Source organism: Argentina silus (assembly GCF_951799395.1).
Source record: "Argentina silus genome assembly, chromosome: 3".
Classification (NCBI taxonomy): Eukaryota; Metazoa; Chordata; class Actinopteri; order Argentiniformes; family Argentinidae; genus Argentina; species Argentina silus.
The window spans coordinates 28,047,572-28,066,958 of NC_139657.1; the positions used below are offsets into that span (position 1 = coordinate 28,047,572).

At 41.8% G+C, this 19,387-nt stretch overlaps 1 protein-coding gene across 1 annotated transcript; it reads right to left on the reverse strand.

Annotated features, from left to right (window-relative positions):
- Positions 1-13,997: 13,997 nt before the first annotated feature.
- On the reverse strand, positions 13,998-18,552 carry LOC310802271 (uncharacterized protein; the record flags this gene model as incomplete). The annotated part of the gene is made up of 5 exons (XM_083666561.1): positions 18,270-18,552; positions 15,921-15,989; positions 15,718-15,792; positions 15,437-15,514; positions 13,998-15,229 (listed from the first exon to the last, which is right to left on the reverse strand). Exons 2-5 carry the CDS (start codon positions 15,925-15,927, stop codon positions 13,998-14,000), a joined length of 1,392 nt encoding a protein of 463 aa, XP_083522687.1. The 5' UTR covers positions 15,928-15,989; positions 18,270-18,552.
- Positions 18,553-19,387: the final 835 nt, after the last annotated feature.

A 19,387-nucleotide genomic window follows, 5' to 3' on the forward strand; every position in this document is an offset into this window, starting at 1 on the left:
GTCTTGTATTTGTTTATTAATTATGGTTTTCTTGGCTCTCCAATGGCGACAGGTGGTGTGGATTGTCGGAACGGTTGTTCGTAGCCTACCACTAACCACTACCAAAAATCAAGTTCTATCTCCCTCCCTTACCTAACCCATTTAAGATCAGTCAACTTCAAAGGGGTGACGTCAGAGTTGGGCCGTCCCAAGGATCCCAGTTAGCATTTATCGATCCATAACAGACTGACAAGCTAGGAGAGTAAAACATGTCTTACCCTTATGGCCAGAGGCCCACAGTACAGAGGACTGTACCTCCATGGCAACAACTGCCCGCTTGGCACCACCACCTCCTGTAGCACAGAATGCATGGACATAAAGTAACAATGATGTCTGTCTCTCTACTAACATACATACACCTAGACTAGAGAGTGTCATAATTCTCTGCTAGTGGGAGATCTTACCTCATAGATGAGGACAGTGGATGGGTCTTGATCTGGTTGACCTTGGTCTGGGTTTCCCACAGGTTGGATCAGGACACAAGCCTGGGTCACTGCCAGATCCCTCATGGTCAGGACTAGTAACATCAAACACCATTATGTTTATTGGTAGGGTTTCTAGAATTTTCTACAGGCTATATGGGTGGTTCACAAAAAACTAAATCTGTTATCACTGTTTATGAACTCAGAAATGCACTATATTCTAGTGGGTTGATGTAAATGTATTGTTTTTAATTGTGTTTTTTATACTGTAATGTGATTTTCATGAGCCTTATGAATATTACCTGTATGTAGTTCCGATAGGAAAAATAAATGTATTCTAATTCTAGCCTTGCTTGCCATAGCTAAATTACCTACCTATGTTTCCACTTCTTGGACAAAAAAAACCCCAACAATAATGACATTGACATTTGTTGTATATCCACTGGCTAACTGTAACTTACCTTGCTCATCAGTGATAACAAGGGCCTCTTCAGAGCCCCAGATCCTCTTATACATATAAACTGACCCAGCAGCAGCAGCTACCAGGCCAGCCACACAGACAAATTTGCGTCCTCCCAGCTGGTTGAGAAGAGAATTCATCTTAGTTGATCATCACTTGTCACAAATGTCCAACTGAAATGAAACACTGTCTGAACATGCTTTGTTGTGTCCCTCTGTTTTACTCTGGAATAATGTGACATCATTGATGTGTCGCCTATTATGATGTCACAACGCACACATCGCAAAACTCCTACTTGCCATTTTTTAGTCCATCAGCCAGGGGGGTCGGTCAATACCATTTGGAGCATTGATGTCTCATAGCGATTGTTTGAATCTTTCTATGCCCCTAGAGTTGAAAAATGTGTCATAGCATAGCAGCACTCAAGCTTTCTTGGAATGCTCTGTATGAATGGTTTGCAAACAAACACATTTTTTCAAATCTTAAACCTTTTTTTACTCTTAATTCTAAAAGCTTATTACATTACATATTCAATGATATATAATAGGTCCAAAACCAACGACATTCATTGTTAGAAAATCATTTTGACTTGCCCTGCGTAAATAATAGGACATTGAAGCGCTGTTTCCTTCTTTTGGCTCTCTGTTCCAAAAGTTTGAATTTGAAATCAAACAATTACTATGAGGTTCAAGTATAGATTCTCAGGGTTTTTTTCAGGGCATTTGTGTACATATTGGTTTCACCATTTAGAAATGACATCTTTTTATTCATTGTCCTCCCATTTCAGGGCACCAAAAGTAAAAATCCCTGACTTCTGCTTTTAACATTGCTCTGGTGTATACTGTTGTATAAGTACAGCGCGCAAAGCAATTGACGCCACAGGAGCCTCTGGATTTCTTTGTGAGACTCTTAATCTCAGGGTCGTGGGTTGGAGCCCCATGTTGGGCGATTGCTTTCTCCACCAAAAGCATCTCTGCAAACTGCCATCAATGTCAAATCCCCCTTGAAAATTCTGTCAACCTTTACTCACCGCAAACTCCTGATTGCCATACAACTGCTGGAAGGTGTGTTGGCCTTCAAGCCCTGAGCTAACTAAATGCACCGAATATGCTTCTTTTTTTGTGTGGTTCCAACTCACTATTTATTGTCCGTGGTCTCTCTGATTTTTTTCAACTGGACTCTGTGGTGCTTTCATGGAAAACACTGCTTTGAAACCCTTTCCTGCAAGTCCTGTAAGTTTACCACCTTTAGCTGTGGGCGCTGTGGCTTAGCTGGTGAAAGCACCTGAGACCCTGAGTTTGAATCCCAGCACCTGGCTACTCACCTGCCTACTTCAGGACAGATGATTTGTTCTCTTGAATGTCGCCAACGGCAAAAAAGACATGACCTGTGACTCAGCTGGTGAAAGCACCTTTCTTGTAAATACATTTAGCAGGCATAACCAAATAACTGTGCTCCAGGTGAGGCTCAAACCCACAACCTCAGCATTGCTCTGCTGCATACTGTTGTATAACCAGTTGCGCCACAAGAGCTTTCTATGTCCTAATCATATATCTTTGGTGGAAATGATTCCAATAATCCAAGGTCTCAAGGAGGTTTTGTAGTATCCAAAGTGGCCTGGTTTCAAAGCTTTGTTTTCCATTACAGCACCACAGAGTCCAGTTGAAATGACTACCTTCTCTGTGCGCTTAGCTCGTGAAATCACCTGTCTTGTAAACAGAAGACACCTACTTCAGGACGGATGCATGCATGCATTTGTTCTCTTGAAAGCCACATGCTTCGTGTTGTCGGCCAACATCAAATAGAAGATGACCAATTGTTCTTGCCCTTGTTAACCCCAGTGGTCACTGGTGCTTAGATTCTGCGAGTGAGGTGGAGAAAGCGCTACAGTGCTATCACACATTGTCCAACTCTTGGGGCATAGACCTTCCAAAAAATCAGTATGAGACATCATGAAATGGTAAATGAAAAGCCAAATTGTTTCAGAAAGCTACTTTGCTACTTATTTAGTTAGCTATCCTGTTGTCCTCAGTGCCAGATAGACAGACAGGTTAGCTAACCGGCTGTTAATTCAGGCTGGCCAGTGTAATCCGTGTTTCGGTATGAACACCGGTGACTAGAATATGTATATTGAATTCGGGTATGGACCAGATGTCGGAAGATAAAGACTCGTTCAGGAGAGAGGGTGGGATGCACAAGCAAGAATGAATCGCACAGAGACGTATGTTATATTTAAAAGGTAAGACAATGTTTTGCTTCTTTCTTCCTTGTTTTTCTTTTCTTTTCTCTTCCTTCAAATGTATTATTTTTTTCTACAAAAGTAGAAAACCAACACGTAACAACATTTTGAATGTAAAATGATTCAATGAGAATATCAGTAACTCTTAAATGCCAATAATCAACACCTTTTTCTTTAACAGTACAACCCAAGGCTTTTCACTTCTTGTGAGATAAGTATGACTAATTATTCATTTACCCATATGGTTAGTTACTTTTAGAACCTGATCCCTGGTTCTAAACAGGGATTTACTATGTTATTTAACACCTTGCTTTTGTATTAATACTAAGTATTTTAGCTTTTCTTTTCTTTCTTTTTTTTTAAAACATTAATCTATTTTGGTATTACCCAGTAGGTCTTTTAGTTAAAATTACCTCTTAGTAGTTATTAAACTTAGAACATATTTTAAGCAGAACTGAAATGGATTCAACCACAAGATTGTAAAGTATCAAAATCAAATATTCACATCCCAAAATCAAATATCAGTGTCAATACATGTGTACTCTGGATTCAAACATCAAGAAACTTCAATAAGTAACATTACAAAAACAGTACCACACTCTGATGAGTGGATGAGGAGATTTGTGATGACTTAGTCTCAGTCCATGGACCAGGGGCCGTCTGTGATGGAAATCTTTCAGTGAACAACAATAAACGATGTTTGGTCTCAGTTGAGAGTTTTAATGCATATACAAAGTTTAAACAACGTTGTTTAAAGCTGGATCAGCATTCCTTCACTAACAGTATGGATTCAGATACTGATGCTGTGGCCGAGGAGAGGACCATTTTTAACCCCAATGCTCATACGTCATAGGTCTAGGGGTAAACATATCTTGCACCTGTTTGCTGATAAAGAAGCTGGGAAACAAGCGTAGGTGTTGCGAGCCACTATTACAATGTATCAGCCTGCAGTTAGGAGTGTTCCAAGGTCACACACTGTCTATTGTATGATAGAAGGAGCAGTCGGTTTTGGTTCTTCCTCAGTCACATAAAGGAAAATAACAAAGTACATTGGGTCACAACAAGGTCAATACATTTCATATAAGACTTAAGCAAAATAGTACAAATACATTTTTTGCTATTACACGTCCAGTGGTTCAATTGTGTGTGGATGCAAAGGACCTGTCCTACCGAAATCCAGAAGGCACAATACACAGTGTCTCTCCTTTTTTCGCTCAAATCAAATCAACAAAAGGGACGTTGGGAATGGCTCGCCAGTCCACGCTCCGCACAACTCCTCCAACAGAAGCGTAGCAGGACGAGGACGAAATCCAGGATCCAAAGGGAATGAACTCAACCACAAAACCCGGCCTTGCAGAGCAAAGCCACAAGAAATAATTAATATCCTATCTCTGAATTACATTCATTTACCTCTTCATTTCAACTTTCAACATGTTTGTTTCATTGTAATCTCCTTTCTAATTTATTCAATAAAGATATTTCAATTCCATATCAATTCAAGTGTCAATTCTCTTTCCACTGAATACTAGTTTTCACTCAACCGAATATTCATTTAATTCTAATGCTTTAACTTAGCTTAGTTTAAAACGGAGATACTGTATCACTAGCTGGAGTTTGCTCATTTAACTTAACACATTAGCAAGACATATATGTTGGTGGTGCTAACAATTGAATGCTACTGCTATCGTCACGTTAGTTTGTGAGTAGCGCTGCTAATATAATGAAAACACTGACTCACCAAGGGAAATATTTCAAGGTTACAGCAGCTTGGAACAGGAACTGTGGAAAGGTGATTCGGATATTGTGGGTTCGTGGAAGGCTCGTATGTCTTTGAAAACTGAACAACTCCATAGATAACTTTGTTAGCTATGAGGCTATCTGCTAGCAGAGCTATGCTACTCCACACCAATGTTCCCTCTAATTTTTCATGTGTCTGGGCATATACACAAGCTCCCTGAGCACACTGAGGACCACTGCGAGCAACATCAGATGTGCACGCTGTGGCCACACACCAGTATCACACCTGTTCAAAACCTTGGATCATCGCAAGTTACATGGCTTATTAAAATAATCAAATTACAGCAGCATTTTTCATTAGTTTACTTTTAATATAAGCGATTTGGCCCACTTAAAATGAAAAAGACAAAAATCTTGTTGTTCATGAGATGTATAGTATGTTATATGTTATATGTGAGAGTCCTGCTTTGGCCATGGGAAGAGTCCTGCTTTGGCCATGGGAAGAGTCCAGTTGTGGCCTGGCTGAGGGTCCTGTTCTGGAAAAAAATGAGACATATACACCTTTCAGACATAACATTTTGTTCACATTAAAACATTCACATTTTGCTCAATGACATGTGCTGTAGCTTGTGATACAATGTAAATTCTTGTAACTCTTAGTCTGTAAAATATCTAATTACACAGTTTTTTTATTAGCATTTCTACTACCCATAAATTATCTAGTAGTAACAGCATTTAATGATTAATATCCATAAATAAAAAATCTTAATAAATGTCACTAGAATATGCACACATTTTGACTTTAATTTTACCTTATTTTTCACGTCTGTCCTTCTCACTTCAATGGTTGTACACTTTGTCCAGGTTGATGGCTTCGTCTGCTTCTTGCTTTGACTTTATGCGCATCAGCTGGTCCAAATGTGCCACTTCAAGACGATTTCTGGATGCTGTTTTGATATGATTCATTAAACTAAATCCTCTTTCACAATCTGCACTGGAAGCTTGAAATGTAGCACAAATATGCTGCGCTACGCAGCAACTGGCGGCAAATTCAAATGTGCGTAACGCAGCAACCGGCGGTAGATGCAATGCTGCGTAGCGCAGCATCCGGCACAAATGGGTTAACTCCGCCGCATTGTTGTTAGCTAGCTAACCTGCATGGTGCGTATGGGCAGGGCACATATGCAAGCACTATCAATGCTATGATTGGCTGCGTAGCGTAAGTAAACCGTATCGTATCATTGGCTGGACACCTGTCACTCACTGTGTTACATTGAAAAATGGTACAAAAAACACATTATTGGTCTAATTAATTAGATTAGATTAGGTCTAATATTAAATATTAATTAATACGTTTATGGTGAATTTTATTTTATGCGCTGCATAGATTTTCTTGTGCGCTGAGAATGTGCGAGCAGTGCGCGATTGCACAGGCGCGCACCTTAGAGGGAACATTGCTCCACACTCTAGTTCACTCGACGCTGGTCAAAGTAACACTCGTCTTTTATATTCTCAATAATGGAAGTAAGCAGATCTTGCAAAGGAAAAATACTTTGAAAGCATTTCTTCACACACGTGGCAGGAATCTCCAGCGCATAGTACATACAGACAGGGCCGGTTCTAGGAATGCACATATGAGGGGGCAGTCAGAAATGTGAAGGGGGCATTATGCGTACACATCATGTGCCAGCACTTTTTTTTATAACAGTGTTTTCTTCACGGCATGGGCTGTTAGCTGTGTGTCCAGCCCTCAACCTGGAGAAGTGGATTGCACTCTGTCAGGCCTCTACCCTAAGACCTGTCCAACTTGGGTGTCCCACCTGAAGACTAAAGCTCCTGCTGGTATAGCTCTTATGGTCACTGAGGCACACAAACCCCCTGACCACAATAAGGTGGCAATCCCTCAGGGGGAAAACTGAAAAATAAAAAGTAAAATAAAATATCCTTCATCCAGATTTTAACAACCAACAACATAACATTTATCTTAACTGGATGGTCTAATTCTCAAATACATTTGAACCTAAAGGAAAGACTTTTCACTATAATCAATATTTACAAAACTGAAAGGTAGTCTTATGAAAAAAATAAAATAAACAAGCATCACAAGTTCTCAAACTACTTTGTCCAACACAACAGATACATAGCAGAACATATAACACACATAACTTTTTTCTTTTTTTCTTCTTTTTTGGGGTTTTTATTTATTCATTAGCAACTTAATAACTAAAATCTCCTCCTTTCTCTCCATCTCACTATTTTTTCTCTCCACTCCACTCTACAACTCCACTCTACTCTACAACACCAGTCTCCTGTTTCCCTTTGCAAAAACTCTCACAAATTCATCCATATCCAAGTTACTTGTTATGGACTTCTCATGGGCCAAGATCACCAAATTTCTCTTTCGCTTGTGTAGCATGGTGCGACGATAGGGGGTTAGGACCCGTGACAATGTGGAGAAGGAACTCTCACACGATGCCGAAGACACACCAATTACCATGGCTGTTACATACAATTTATGTAACTCGGGAAAGGCTTCCTTGTACTCCTGCAGGTGTTTACAGACAGTGGATAGGTCTGTTTCATTTGGACATTTCTTGAGCAACATCTGTTTTGCCACAAGAATTTCATTTTTTAGATCATCTGCCACAGTGCCAGCCAGCACAGCCAGAGGATGCAACAGGGTTGAATCTAGAAATGCGCTGGATTTGGGTGCAAGACTAGATATGGCTTTCATCAGCTCAACGTTCTTCTGAGAAAATCTATTCTCCATTTCTGAAATGGCCCTGTCAAGGATGTTGAGCAGAGATCTTTTCAGAGACTGAGGGGGGGAAATGGTAGGATCATCCGAGTCTGTATGGCCCACAGTTGAGAGCACAACACTTTGACCAAGGCGTTTGCTCATTGTCCTCCTTCTCTTTGGAGGCTGTGAATCATCCCCAGCAGCTGACTGAGATGACTCTCCCCAATTCTCATCTTCACGGATGCTTTTTAAGGACTCCAGTGCTGCACCAACAACCTCAGAAGCACTGCACATATCCACAGACTGAGACTGTAGAATTGCATTTGCTGGTTTCAAGACACCAAGCACCCGCACTAGAAACTTTCCAGTCTCAAAGAAGTGATGCCTCTTAATTTGACATAGCAGGCCTGATGCCTCGGTGCACAGGTCAACAGCAGCACCATCATCCTCTGTCATCTCAGATAGGATACTGAGAATATGGTCTTGATTGTCAACAATGCACCTTGTCACCTCATAGTGGCTTGTCCATCGGATTTCAAGCAGGCTTTTAAGGTTAGGTGCATTATATTTCTCAGACACATAGTGGTGCTGAAAAAACTTGTACAGTGAACTTGAGAGGTCGAAAAATCTCTTTGCACATGGTTCACTCTGGATGGCATGCACAACCACTAAGTGCAGCTGGTGGTTGTAGCAGTGGATGTATGGGATATACCTAGAAAGCTTATTTTGGAGCAGAGCTTGTACACCACCTCTTATCCCACTCATCACAGAAGCTCCATCATAACACTGGCTAAGTATGTTGTCAGCACTGTAGCCAGCATCAGAAAGGTGTGTCAGTATCTCAGACGTGATGTACTCTGCATCAAGTTGATGCAAGTCAAGCAACCCAATAAGATGCTCCTCTGGCATGGAATTGCTGACACATCGAATCATCACAGACAAATTTTCCACATTGCACCTATCCCTGGTCCCATCACTTTTGAGGCAAAACCCTGCAGAATCAGCATTTTCATATTTTTTCCTGACCTCTCCAAGCACCATGTCTGCCAGTGTTTGAATCATTTCGTTTTGGATATCCTTAGATGTGTATTTTGCATTCTTTGGGATACCCTTAACAATGCTTGCTAGCTTCTCATCCTTCTCTATTGTATGAGTTTCAGAAAAAGACCTGAAGCAACATCATCACCAGCTGCATCATGTCTCAACGTTTCTGCAGTCCCACGGAGCCCCAACTCATTCACACAGAGAAACTTAACAGCACTGCACACACTCTTGACATAATAATGATTTTTTTCAAGTTGGGTTTTACCAACCAACAGGGAGTCAACAGTCCCCCCTGTAGCCTCTCTGCTTTTGTGCTGAGTCCAGGTGGTGGAAGAGTGCACATGGTTGTGGCTGGACATATGCCTATGTAGCCCCTTGTCTCGTTCAAGTGCTGCTTTCCAGTTGTTAAAACCAGTTAGGGTGAAAACAACATCCCTCTCATTAGCAGTGCTGCCATATTTGCGACAGGGGAAACAGAAGCATGCGTCTCGCACAACAGAGTACTCCAGCCATGGTCGTGTGCGGTACCAGGCAGGATTGAATGATCTTAATGTAGCACCAAATGCACGCTTTGGGTAGCTACCCAGTATTGGCTGGGATGGTGCATTGACATTTAAGTCACTAGGTAGCTGAGCAAGGGGTTTTGGGGCAGCACATGTTGAGGGAGGAGGAACAGGAGAAGCAGTGCTTGCTGATGGTACAGGTGGATTTATGCTAGCTGCTGCTTCTGATGCACTGGTACTAGCAGCAGTATCACTGCTACTGCTTTTAGTACATGCAGGAGCAACACTTGTTTTGAACGCTCTGAAAAAAGGATGCATCTCGCAGCATTAACTCTCTCTTTGTGAGCTGCTGGAAGCTGGAGTGCAAAGTGAGTAAGTTTTGAGAAAACCGCAGTAATTATATCCCTTAGCAGTCTGAAACAAAACTGTGCAGAGCCAGAGGCTGGGGCGGGGCTTCACGTAGGGGTCTGGCAGACACAGCTCATTGTCCTCAGTAGTGATGGGCATTCCGAGTCTTTTCGAGGAGCCGGATCTTTTGGCTCCGTTCACTAAAAAAGAGGCGTTCATTTGGCTCTTCGTTCACTTATAGTTCCGGTTTTTCGAAAAAAATGCAGTTTGATTTTCCACTTACGTACTGTGAGTGTCGGACGCATACGACAGTGCTGCCACGGTGTCCGTGACATTTCTATGGTTTTATTTAGTGTAACGTATAGGCCTATGTTTATTGATTAATGTGTTATATTAATTATTAATTACCCACAGTTTAATTAAATACGACTAGATCACTTCATCCTTCAACTATGATACTAATGTGATATAAAAATGGAAATGCTTTAATGGAAATGCTACCCTTGCACATATTGCATACTGCAGTTGATGCATCTTTACAGGTGAAAAAGGTCCAAATGATACTTCGTTTTCTATTGTCACTCATGTTATCTTCTTCTTAGCGTCTTTGCTTCACGTGCATCTCGGAGAATATGCAAATTAAGGTGACTTAATTTGGGTCAAATCTAGGGGTAACCTGTAATTCGATACTCATGGACAAATCTCGCCAAAGGGGTATCCTATGTGTAATTCGACACTCATGGCCCTTAGTTCTGATTTGTTCATCGGACATGGACTTGAACGTAATACTTTATTTGGCTTTACAGGAATTTGTTTAGCACTTATTATAGCCTACTGCAATATATGTAATACTAGCCTAATTGCACAGCTCATGTAAGTGACAGATCATGACAAATTTAAGTGTGCTTACAAAACAATAGCATTACACAAATAAATCAATTCTACACCGTTATTATATAACATTTTATATAGCTAATCCAGCCGGCATAGAACGATATAGAATAGACAGTGACAAAAAATGAATACACAAGAAATACGCTATTATTTGGTACTTGATTTTTTATTTTATTCTTTACAGAATATTCGCATATGATTTACTTGAGAGAAAATAATGTCTGTTTCAAGACTGAAGTGTCGTATGACGTTGAGTTTCCATAGAGTGTATCAGCAAATTAACGCGTTGAGACTGGTTCAAACGTAGGCACATACGAGGCGAGCTGAGTAACAAAACACTAGTTTTATTGTTTTTTACTTAGTTCACTCAACCATTGAACCTGTTAAAGAGTTGTGCTTGTGCATTTTAACATTATTGTAGCAACCGCAGCGCTCACAACGCCACTGTCTGTCTGGTCACATAATGTTAGCTAACGGGGGGGGGAAAAGAGCCAAACCAAATGGATCGTTCACCAAAAAGAATCGGTTCCCTACGTTCACCAAAGAGAGCCGTTCAAAAAGAGCCATTCGTTCGCGAACGACCCATCTCTAGTCCTCAGTCTGTTACATGCAGCGGACAGTGTCTAGTCTGTGCTTGTGTGACTTGAGAAACACTCCCACTGGGGAAAAAACAGCAGACTATTCCCCAGTTGACTGCACAAATATATATGGATGTTATATTAACTTTTGTTTTAGTTGTTGTTAATTATTAGTTATCTCACGGGACGCTACGACGAGTTTAGTGGAGTTTTAGCTGCTTCCTCAAAGTCTTAACCGCTCTGTCTGGAAACCTGACACCACAGGGCTGACACCACAGGGCTGAGGGGGCAGAGGAGAGGGGCGATCTCTGCTGACTGCAGGCTGTGTGAAGACACGCTGCACGGAGATGAGAGATGAGGGGAAGCATTTAACTTGTGCTTTTTTCGGCGGATTTTTCACTTCTAAATTTTTGATTTGAGGGGGCAGGCCATTTGTTTGAGGGGGCGTTGCCCCCTCTTGCCCCTGCGTAGAGCCGGCCCCGATATGAATATATATTCATTCATAATATTGAATATAAGCATTAAATATATATATATATTAATATATATTCATTCATAATCTGTTGGCTGTGGTGGATGACGTGCACGAGCGCAGCCTCTTTCGCGCCGTTTGATGTGTGAGGCCAGTCTCGCTCGCGCGTCCATTCTAGCTTTGTAAATCTGCACTTTTATAAACTGTCGTCTCCAATTATGACGAGAATATGAATCCATTTCATCTAATATGTTGAAGAAGTGTATATTTCTTGTTGTGTTGTATTATGTATTGAATAGAGGGTCTCTTTGATTCATATGGGTCATATTGAATCATTGTATTCTGGTACAGTAGGTAGAAGTTTGGAAAGGTCTGGTGTGACCATGTCACCTGTGAGGTTTTTTATCCAGGTCATTCACTTCACAAAACATGAAGACTTATGAACATGATGACTTATGATACACAGTCAATCATTTAGTTGAACTATCAGATAACAGATTAGAAGGCGTTAAGAGTAGAAGAGTAGGATATGTGGAGCCAATATCTGTGTGAAATACTTCATTACAATCATGACAGTATTACATCATGACATATTGATCTGATGCACACAAACACTGGTTTACTAACAAACAAGCCCCTCACACAGCATGCAAGGCAACATGATGGAATACATGAAAGAAACACAGAAACACGTGTTTCAAGTCCACCACCACCTCAGTTCTAGTGAGAGAAACAACTTTGAACACCAACAGGATGTCCTGGGAACCGTTTCATTAACTCTTGTCTTTATTACTTTTCCAGTGTTTGTGTGTGTGCGTGTTCGTGCGTGTGTGTACTTGTGGATGTGTTTATGTGTGTTTACGTGTTTGTGTGTGTGCGTGCGTGTGTTCATGCGTGTGTGTACTTGCGGGTGTGTTTATGTGTGTTTATGTGTTTGTGTGTGTGTTAGTATCAGTGGGTATGTTTATAGAGCTTTAGAATTAGATTGACGCTGGTGAAATGAACAACAGATCAAGTTGATATCATGAAACTGGATCTAAGAACTCTTGTTTTCAAAGAGACCAAACCTCTACTGAAGTGGTGTGATATTCATGTGTGGTGCTGGTCTTCATGTCAGTCAAATGAGTCTCTTCTGGTTGATTCCCTCCCAGATGGAAGTGGCTCTGAAGGAAACCAGTGTGTATGGAGGAGGAACTGAGGAGGAAGGTGAATAAAACACTCCTATAACCAAGACCTTGTTGTCACCACCACGACTATGAGAGAGTTCCCATCGCTGGGTGAGTCACCTCCGTGGGGCAGGAGACCCAGGTTCAAATCCTGTTGGTCCTATCAGGGCTGTTTCTAAAGTATGATGTTAAGAGATCATTGAAGTCAACAGTTTCAAGATGAAACATATGAAATATGAAACATTAGCTGTTGCGTTTCTGCATGCCTGCACAATTCAAAAGAGGCAGCCACATTATAAACAACCTGTGTCGCTCATGACACACAATTGTGTGTGTGTGTGTGTGTGTGTGTGTGTGTGTGTGTGTGCAGGGATGTATTCCAGTGTAATACAGCAATATTCTAGTGACAGTCAGAAAAGTTAACCATTTGAATAAAAGCTGAGTATTATGTTAAATATTCTGAAATTGTCCAACCTGAAAGAGAGCGCATGATTTATCATGTCACTAAACAGAAACATTCACAAGGCATGTTCTTCCTTTTCACTTTTGTTTGACATTTTCATTACAGAACAGAAATGGATTCATATCAATCCAGTTAAAAACATTACTGTCCCAGAAGATAAATTCCTTGTGCATCCAGGAGTTACAACGAATAAAAAATCACAGTCTGTACACGTATTGCACCAGGTGCAATATAGAATTTGTATATGTATATATGGACTAGTTTTTTTTCTTTAGTTTAGTCTGTTGTGTTAGGGGGGACTAGCAAAGTAAGATTTTCATTGTGTGGTGTAACTGTCTGTTTACTGTGCATATGACTAATAAATATCTTGAATCTTGAATCTTGAATCTTGTATGCATCACGTATGTCACCATGACAACACCGTACAATAGCCTTTCCATCCATGTATAAGAGCCCCCTGCTGGTGGTTTGATAGTATGACAGCTGTTTGGTCATTCTGAGGAATTAGTGTTCTCTGCTGCCCTCTAGTGGACAGAGGAGAGAACTACAACACTACTGGGTTTCAGTAACTCTTCTGCTTGTACATAAAACAGAACATGCACTCCACTTATGAGAATCACATCAGAACCGGGCCATTTTGATTCTGATGACAGATGGATTGTGATGACTGAAAGTGAAGTACATTGTAAATATTGGTTCCGACACCACAAAAAATCATCACTAAAAAAAACAGCCCAACTTGTTTCTTTACTTTCTACAACGGAATGACTCTGTGATCACATGGTGATTCTCCCACCTAGCTACACAGTGATCAGTACAGTGTGATTCTCCCACAGTGATCAATACAGTGTGATTCTCCCACACTGATCAATACAGTGTGATTCTCCCACAGCTACTTTAGACTTGTGACATAGACCTCATCTAAAAACTGTGTACTAAGATTTTTTAGTCTTTGTCTTAGTCTCTCCATCTCTCTGTCCTTCTCCTCCATCTGTCTGTTGAACTCCCTCTGCATCTTGGTCTTTGAGATCATGATGTTCCTCTGTAAATCAGGTAGGACGACCTTCATCAGGTTTCTCTCTGCTTCAACTCTAGCCTCTCCTTCATAGTTCTCCCTGATCTCTTCGATCTCCTGTCTGTGTCTCTCCTCCCTCTCCCTCCTCTCATTCTCTCTCTTCTCTCTAAATCTCTCCAGCTTTCTCTCCATCTCCTCCCTTCGACCAGACTCACTCTTTAGCTCCCTCTCCAGCTCTCTTTTCTTCTCCTCATCCTTCTCTTCTCTCGCCTGTCTCTCCAGTTCAGTTGTTCTATCACAGAGTGTTCTGATCTCTACCTCGTGCTCCTGGATTAATCCCTCTATCTTCTTCAGAGAGTCCCGCAGCTCCTTCTCAAGCCTCTCCTTCACCTCTCTCTCCTCTCTCTGTTTCCTCTCCTCTCTCTCCCTCTGTATCACTCCCTCCATCTCTCTGACCTGGGCCTCTGCTTCCTGGTAGGTCTGACTGCTGTAGAAGCTCTCTCTGTTTCCTGCCACCATCTCCTCTACCTGGTGTAGCAGCTCTGGGACCTGAGTGCCATGGGCCCTGTCCTTAATGTTGAGGACATGGTACCTGTTCCCACATTTCTCTACAAGCTTCTGGAGGTCCTGACTCCCTGCTTGGAGAAGCTCCTCTCTGCTCTGCTCTTTCAGGCTGTCAGCATGGGTGAATAGAATGACAGTGTGTCCCCAACAACCCTCCCCAAACATCTCCTCCATTCTCTCCAGCGCCCCTCTCTCCTCCCCCTTAGAGGGCTCCACTGGTAGGACCAGGAGGAAGGCGTGGGGTCCCGGGGCAGACAGACGGACACAGAGCCCCACATCCTGTCTCATCTCCTCCAGAGAGAGTCCAGGGCTGAACCAGTCTGGAGTGTCCACCAGCACCAGCCGTCTCCCACACAGGTCCCCCTCTCTCCTCTTACTCCTCTGAGTCACAGCAGAGGGGCTGGCCTGGGCCCCAAACTCCTCTCTGCCTAGGATGGTGTTTCCTGCTGCACTCCTCCCAGCCCCAGTCCTCCCCAGCAGCACCAGTCTCAGCTCAGACACACTGGGAGACACTGGGGAGTCTGGACCGCTGCTCTCTCCTCCCACTGCAACACAACACAGGACAATGGTCACAACACATGCTGGAAATATAGAGGATATATTTAATAATCAGGGGATATATTAAACACACTGACCAAAATATGAGTAATAAATTGAGGGTATTGAAGGAATTGATCGTTTCGAGCGTGTTCTGAAAATCACAGTGTGGAATGTCAGGATCAGTAATGTTTTAGAGAGCAGCAACTACTTACTATCAGGAGGATTGGACTCCATGCTGTGTCTCTTCCTCAGTGGCAGTGTGGGGTCCGTATCTGAGGTCTCTCCTCCCACTGCAACACAACACAGGGGACCAGTCAACATACTGACATGTTGGGGTAACCACAACAATTACTATCAGAACTTCAAAGGAATGGAGAATTCTGATGGTAATGTAGTTCAACAAGTAGTGAAATAAAGAGTAGAACAAGTGAGGATCAAGATGATGAGCTGTATGTAGCTGTTTCACACATCTCTGGCTGTGATGATAACTCACTGTTTGGAGGTCGATCCATGCTGAATCTCCTCCTGATTGGGAGTCTGAGGCCTGTATCTGAGGTCTCTCCTCTCTCTACAACAACAACAACCATTTCATTGTAGAATGTTTAGAACCTTAAGGAACATTTGGAATTAGTTCTGTGAAAGAAACATAGAATTTGAAGCCTCTTGAAATCATGGAGGTTTCTCCATCACACTCACCAGTCATCTGGGCTGAGACCTCACTCTTCAGTCTCTTTACTTCAGTCTTCAGATCACATATCTGTTGTGCTGAAATTATAGAGGAAAACTAGGACATAAATTATGTTGACAGTGGACAGGAAAGCAATAACACTCATATCCACAAACATAGTACTGTTATATTAGTATTGTACATACAGTCATTATTATATTATTATATTAATATTACTCTCTCTCTCACACACACACACACACACACACACACACACACACACACACACACACACACACACTTCAAATACTGTTGGACACAAACAAATAATGATGTCAGTTGTGTGTTTTGTAAAGCAGTGTTTGTTGGTTTGTTTGTTTTTCTAAAGAAATATTCCTTCAGGGACCCTATGTATCGTTTCAGTTCACTGAAACTATTTCTATTTTCTAATATATTATATTTTTAATTCTATTTCTACAGCACACCTGACCTTATGTACAGTGGGGGAAATAATTATTTGATCCCCTGCTGATTTTGTTAGTTTGCCCGATTAGAAAAGAAATGAGTGGTCTATAATTTTTATAGTACTTTTATTTTAACATATAGAGACAGAATATCAACAAAGAAGTCCAGAAAAAAAACATTATATAAAGTTATAAATTCATTTGCATTCGATCGAAGGAAATAAGTAATTGATCCCCAAGCAAAACATGACTTAGTACTTGGTGGAGAAACCCTTGCTGGCAAGCACAGAAGTCAGATGTTTCTTATAGTTGGTCACCAGGTTTGCACACATCTCAGGAGGGATTTTGGTCCACTCCTCTTTACAGATCCTCTCCAAATCCTGAAGGTTTCAAGGCTTTTGCTTGGCAACTCGAAGCTTCAGCTCCCTCCACAAATTTTCGATAGGATTAAGGTCTGGAGACTAGCTAGGCCACTCCATGACCTTAGTGTGCTTCTTCTTGAGCCACTCCTTTGTTGCCTTGGCTGTATGTTTTGGGTCATTGTCATGCTGGAAGACCCATCCACGACCCATCCTCAGTGCTCTGGCTGAGGGAAGGAGGTTCTCGTCCAAGATCTTATGGTACATGGCCCTGTCCATTGGCCCCTCAATGCAGTGAAGTCGTCCTGTACCCTTAGCAGAGAAACCACCCCAAAGCATAATGTTTCCACCTCCGTGTTTTACGGTGGGGATGGTGTTCTTGGGATTGTAGCATTCAGCATTTCTCTCCCTCCAAACACGAAGAGTCAAATTTATGCCAAAGAGTTAAATTTGGTCTCATCTGACCACATCACCTTCTCCCAAGCCTTCTCTGAATCATTTAGGTGTTCATTGGCAAACTTCAGATGGGCCTGTACATGTGCCTTCTTGAGCAGGGGGACCTTGCGGGCACTGCAGGATTTCAATCCGTTACGGTGTAGTGTGTTACCAATGGTTTTCTTGGTGACTGTGGTCCCAGCTGCCTTGAGATCATTACCAAGCTCCTCCCGTGTAGTTCTGGGCTGATCCCTCACCCTTCTCATGATCATCCTTACCCCACGAGGCAAGATCTTGCATGGAGCTCTAGGCCGAGGGCGATTGATGGTTATTTTGTATTTCTTCCATTTTCTAATAATTGCACCAACAGTTGTCTCCTTCTCACCAAGCTTCTTGCTGATGGTCTTGTAGCCCATTCCAGCCTTGTGCAGGTCTACAACTCTTACCCTGATGTCCTTTGAATGTTCTTTGGTCTTGCCCATGGTGGTGGAGAGGTTGGAATGGAAGAGATTGATTCTATTGACAGGTGTCTTTTATACCCATAACAAGCAGAGATTAGGAGTACTTTTCCTAAAGTGACAGGACTAATCTGTGTGCCTCATGGGCATATAACCGGTCTGTATGAGCCAGAATTCTTGCTGGTTTGTAGGGGATCAAATACTTATTTCCTTCGATCAAATGCAAATGAATTTATAACTTTATATAATGTGTTTTTTCTGGACTTCTTTGTTGATATTCTGTCTCTATTTGTTAAAATAAAAGTACCATAAAAATTATAGACCGCTGATTTCTTTGTAATCGGGCAAACTAACAAAATCAGCAGGGGATCAAATAATTATTTCCCCCACTGTATATCGTCAACTAATCAATGACCAGATACACAGATTAAGCCTTATTATTACAGGATGATTAATCCTGGACAAAATGTGTCTTCAATGGAAATTTTGCAAAGATTACTTCTTCTTATGATGACTGATGGATAGATGATTCACTTACTTAAACACATGTATTTGTTGTAAGTCGCTTTGGATAAAGGCGTCTGCTAAATGCCATGAATGTAAATGTAAATGTAACAATATTATATCGTACATATAACAGTTTTTTTTCTTTCACATCTCACCAAGTTGTGTATTTTCAGTGTTCACATCCTCCACTTGTCTGTCTCTGTCTTTCAACTGCTTGTCTCTCTCTGCTTGCTGTTTGGTTAGTTCATCCAGTAGTCTGTCTTTCTCCTCTAGTTGTTGGTCCTTTTCTCCCAGTCTCTGGTTCCTCTCCTCTAGTTGTTGGTCCTTCTCTCCCAGTCTCTGGTTCCTCTCCTCTAGTTGTTGGTCTTTCTCTCCCAGTCTCTGGTTCCTCTCCTCTAGTTGTTGGTCCTTCTCTCCCAGTCTCTGGTTCCTCTCCTCTAGTTGTTGGTCTTTCTCTCCGAGTCTCTGGTTCCTCTCCTCTAGTTGTTGGTCTTTCTCTCCGAGTCTCTGGTTCCTCTCCTCTAGTTGTTGGTCTTTCTCTCCCAGTCTCTGGTTCCTCTCCTCTAGTTGTTGGTCCTTCTCTCCCAGTCTCTGGTTCCTCTCCTCTAGTTGTTGGTCCTTCTCTCCCAGTCTCTGGTTCCTCTCCTCTAGTTGTTGGTCCTTCTCTCCCAGTCTCTGGTTCCTCTCCTCTAGTTGTTGGTCTTTCTCTCCCAGTCTCTGGTTCATCTCCTCTAGTTGTTGGTCCTTCCCTCCCAGTCTCTGGTTCCTCTCCTCTAGTTGTCCATCTCTTTCCTTTAGTTGCTTCTCTCTCTCTTCTAGCTGCTTGTCCTTCTCTTCTAGTTGTTTTCTCCTCTCTCCGAGTTCCTGTCTTTTCTCCTTTAGTTCACTGTTTTTTTCTGTTAGTAGTTTGTCTCTCTCTGCTAGCTGTTTGTCTTTCTCCTCCAGAGTCTTATTCTTATCCTCTATCAGTCTGTCCCTCTCCTTTAGAAGTTTGTTGTCCATCTCTATCTCTGAAGGGGATTTGAACACATGATTTATTGACTGTTGTATTAGCAGGAAGAACATATAGATTCACTCATGTTTAGATTTTTATCATTCAATCAAAAATGTAAAAAACACATTGATCATTTCTCTCATCTACACATCTCTGGCAATCAACAGCCATCTGAGTTGAATAAACCATGAAGTGATTTCACTGATTCAGTTGATGCATTCATTCATTCTGTCTCAATCGTCTCTCCTGAAACCATCTATTCTATAATTCTCCTCCAGA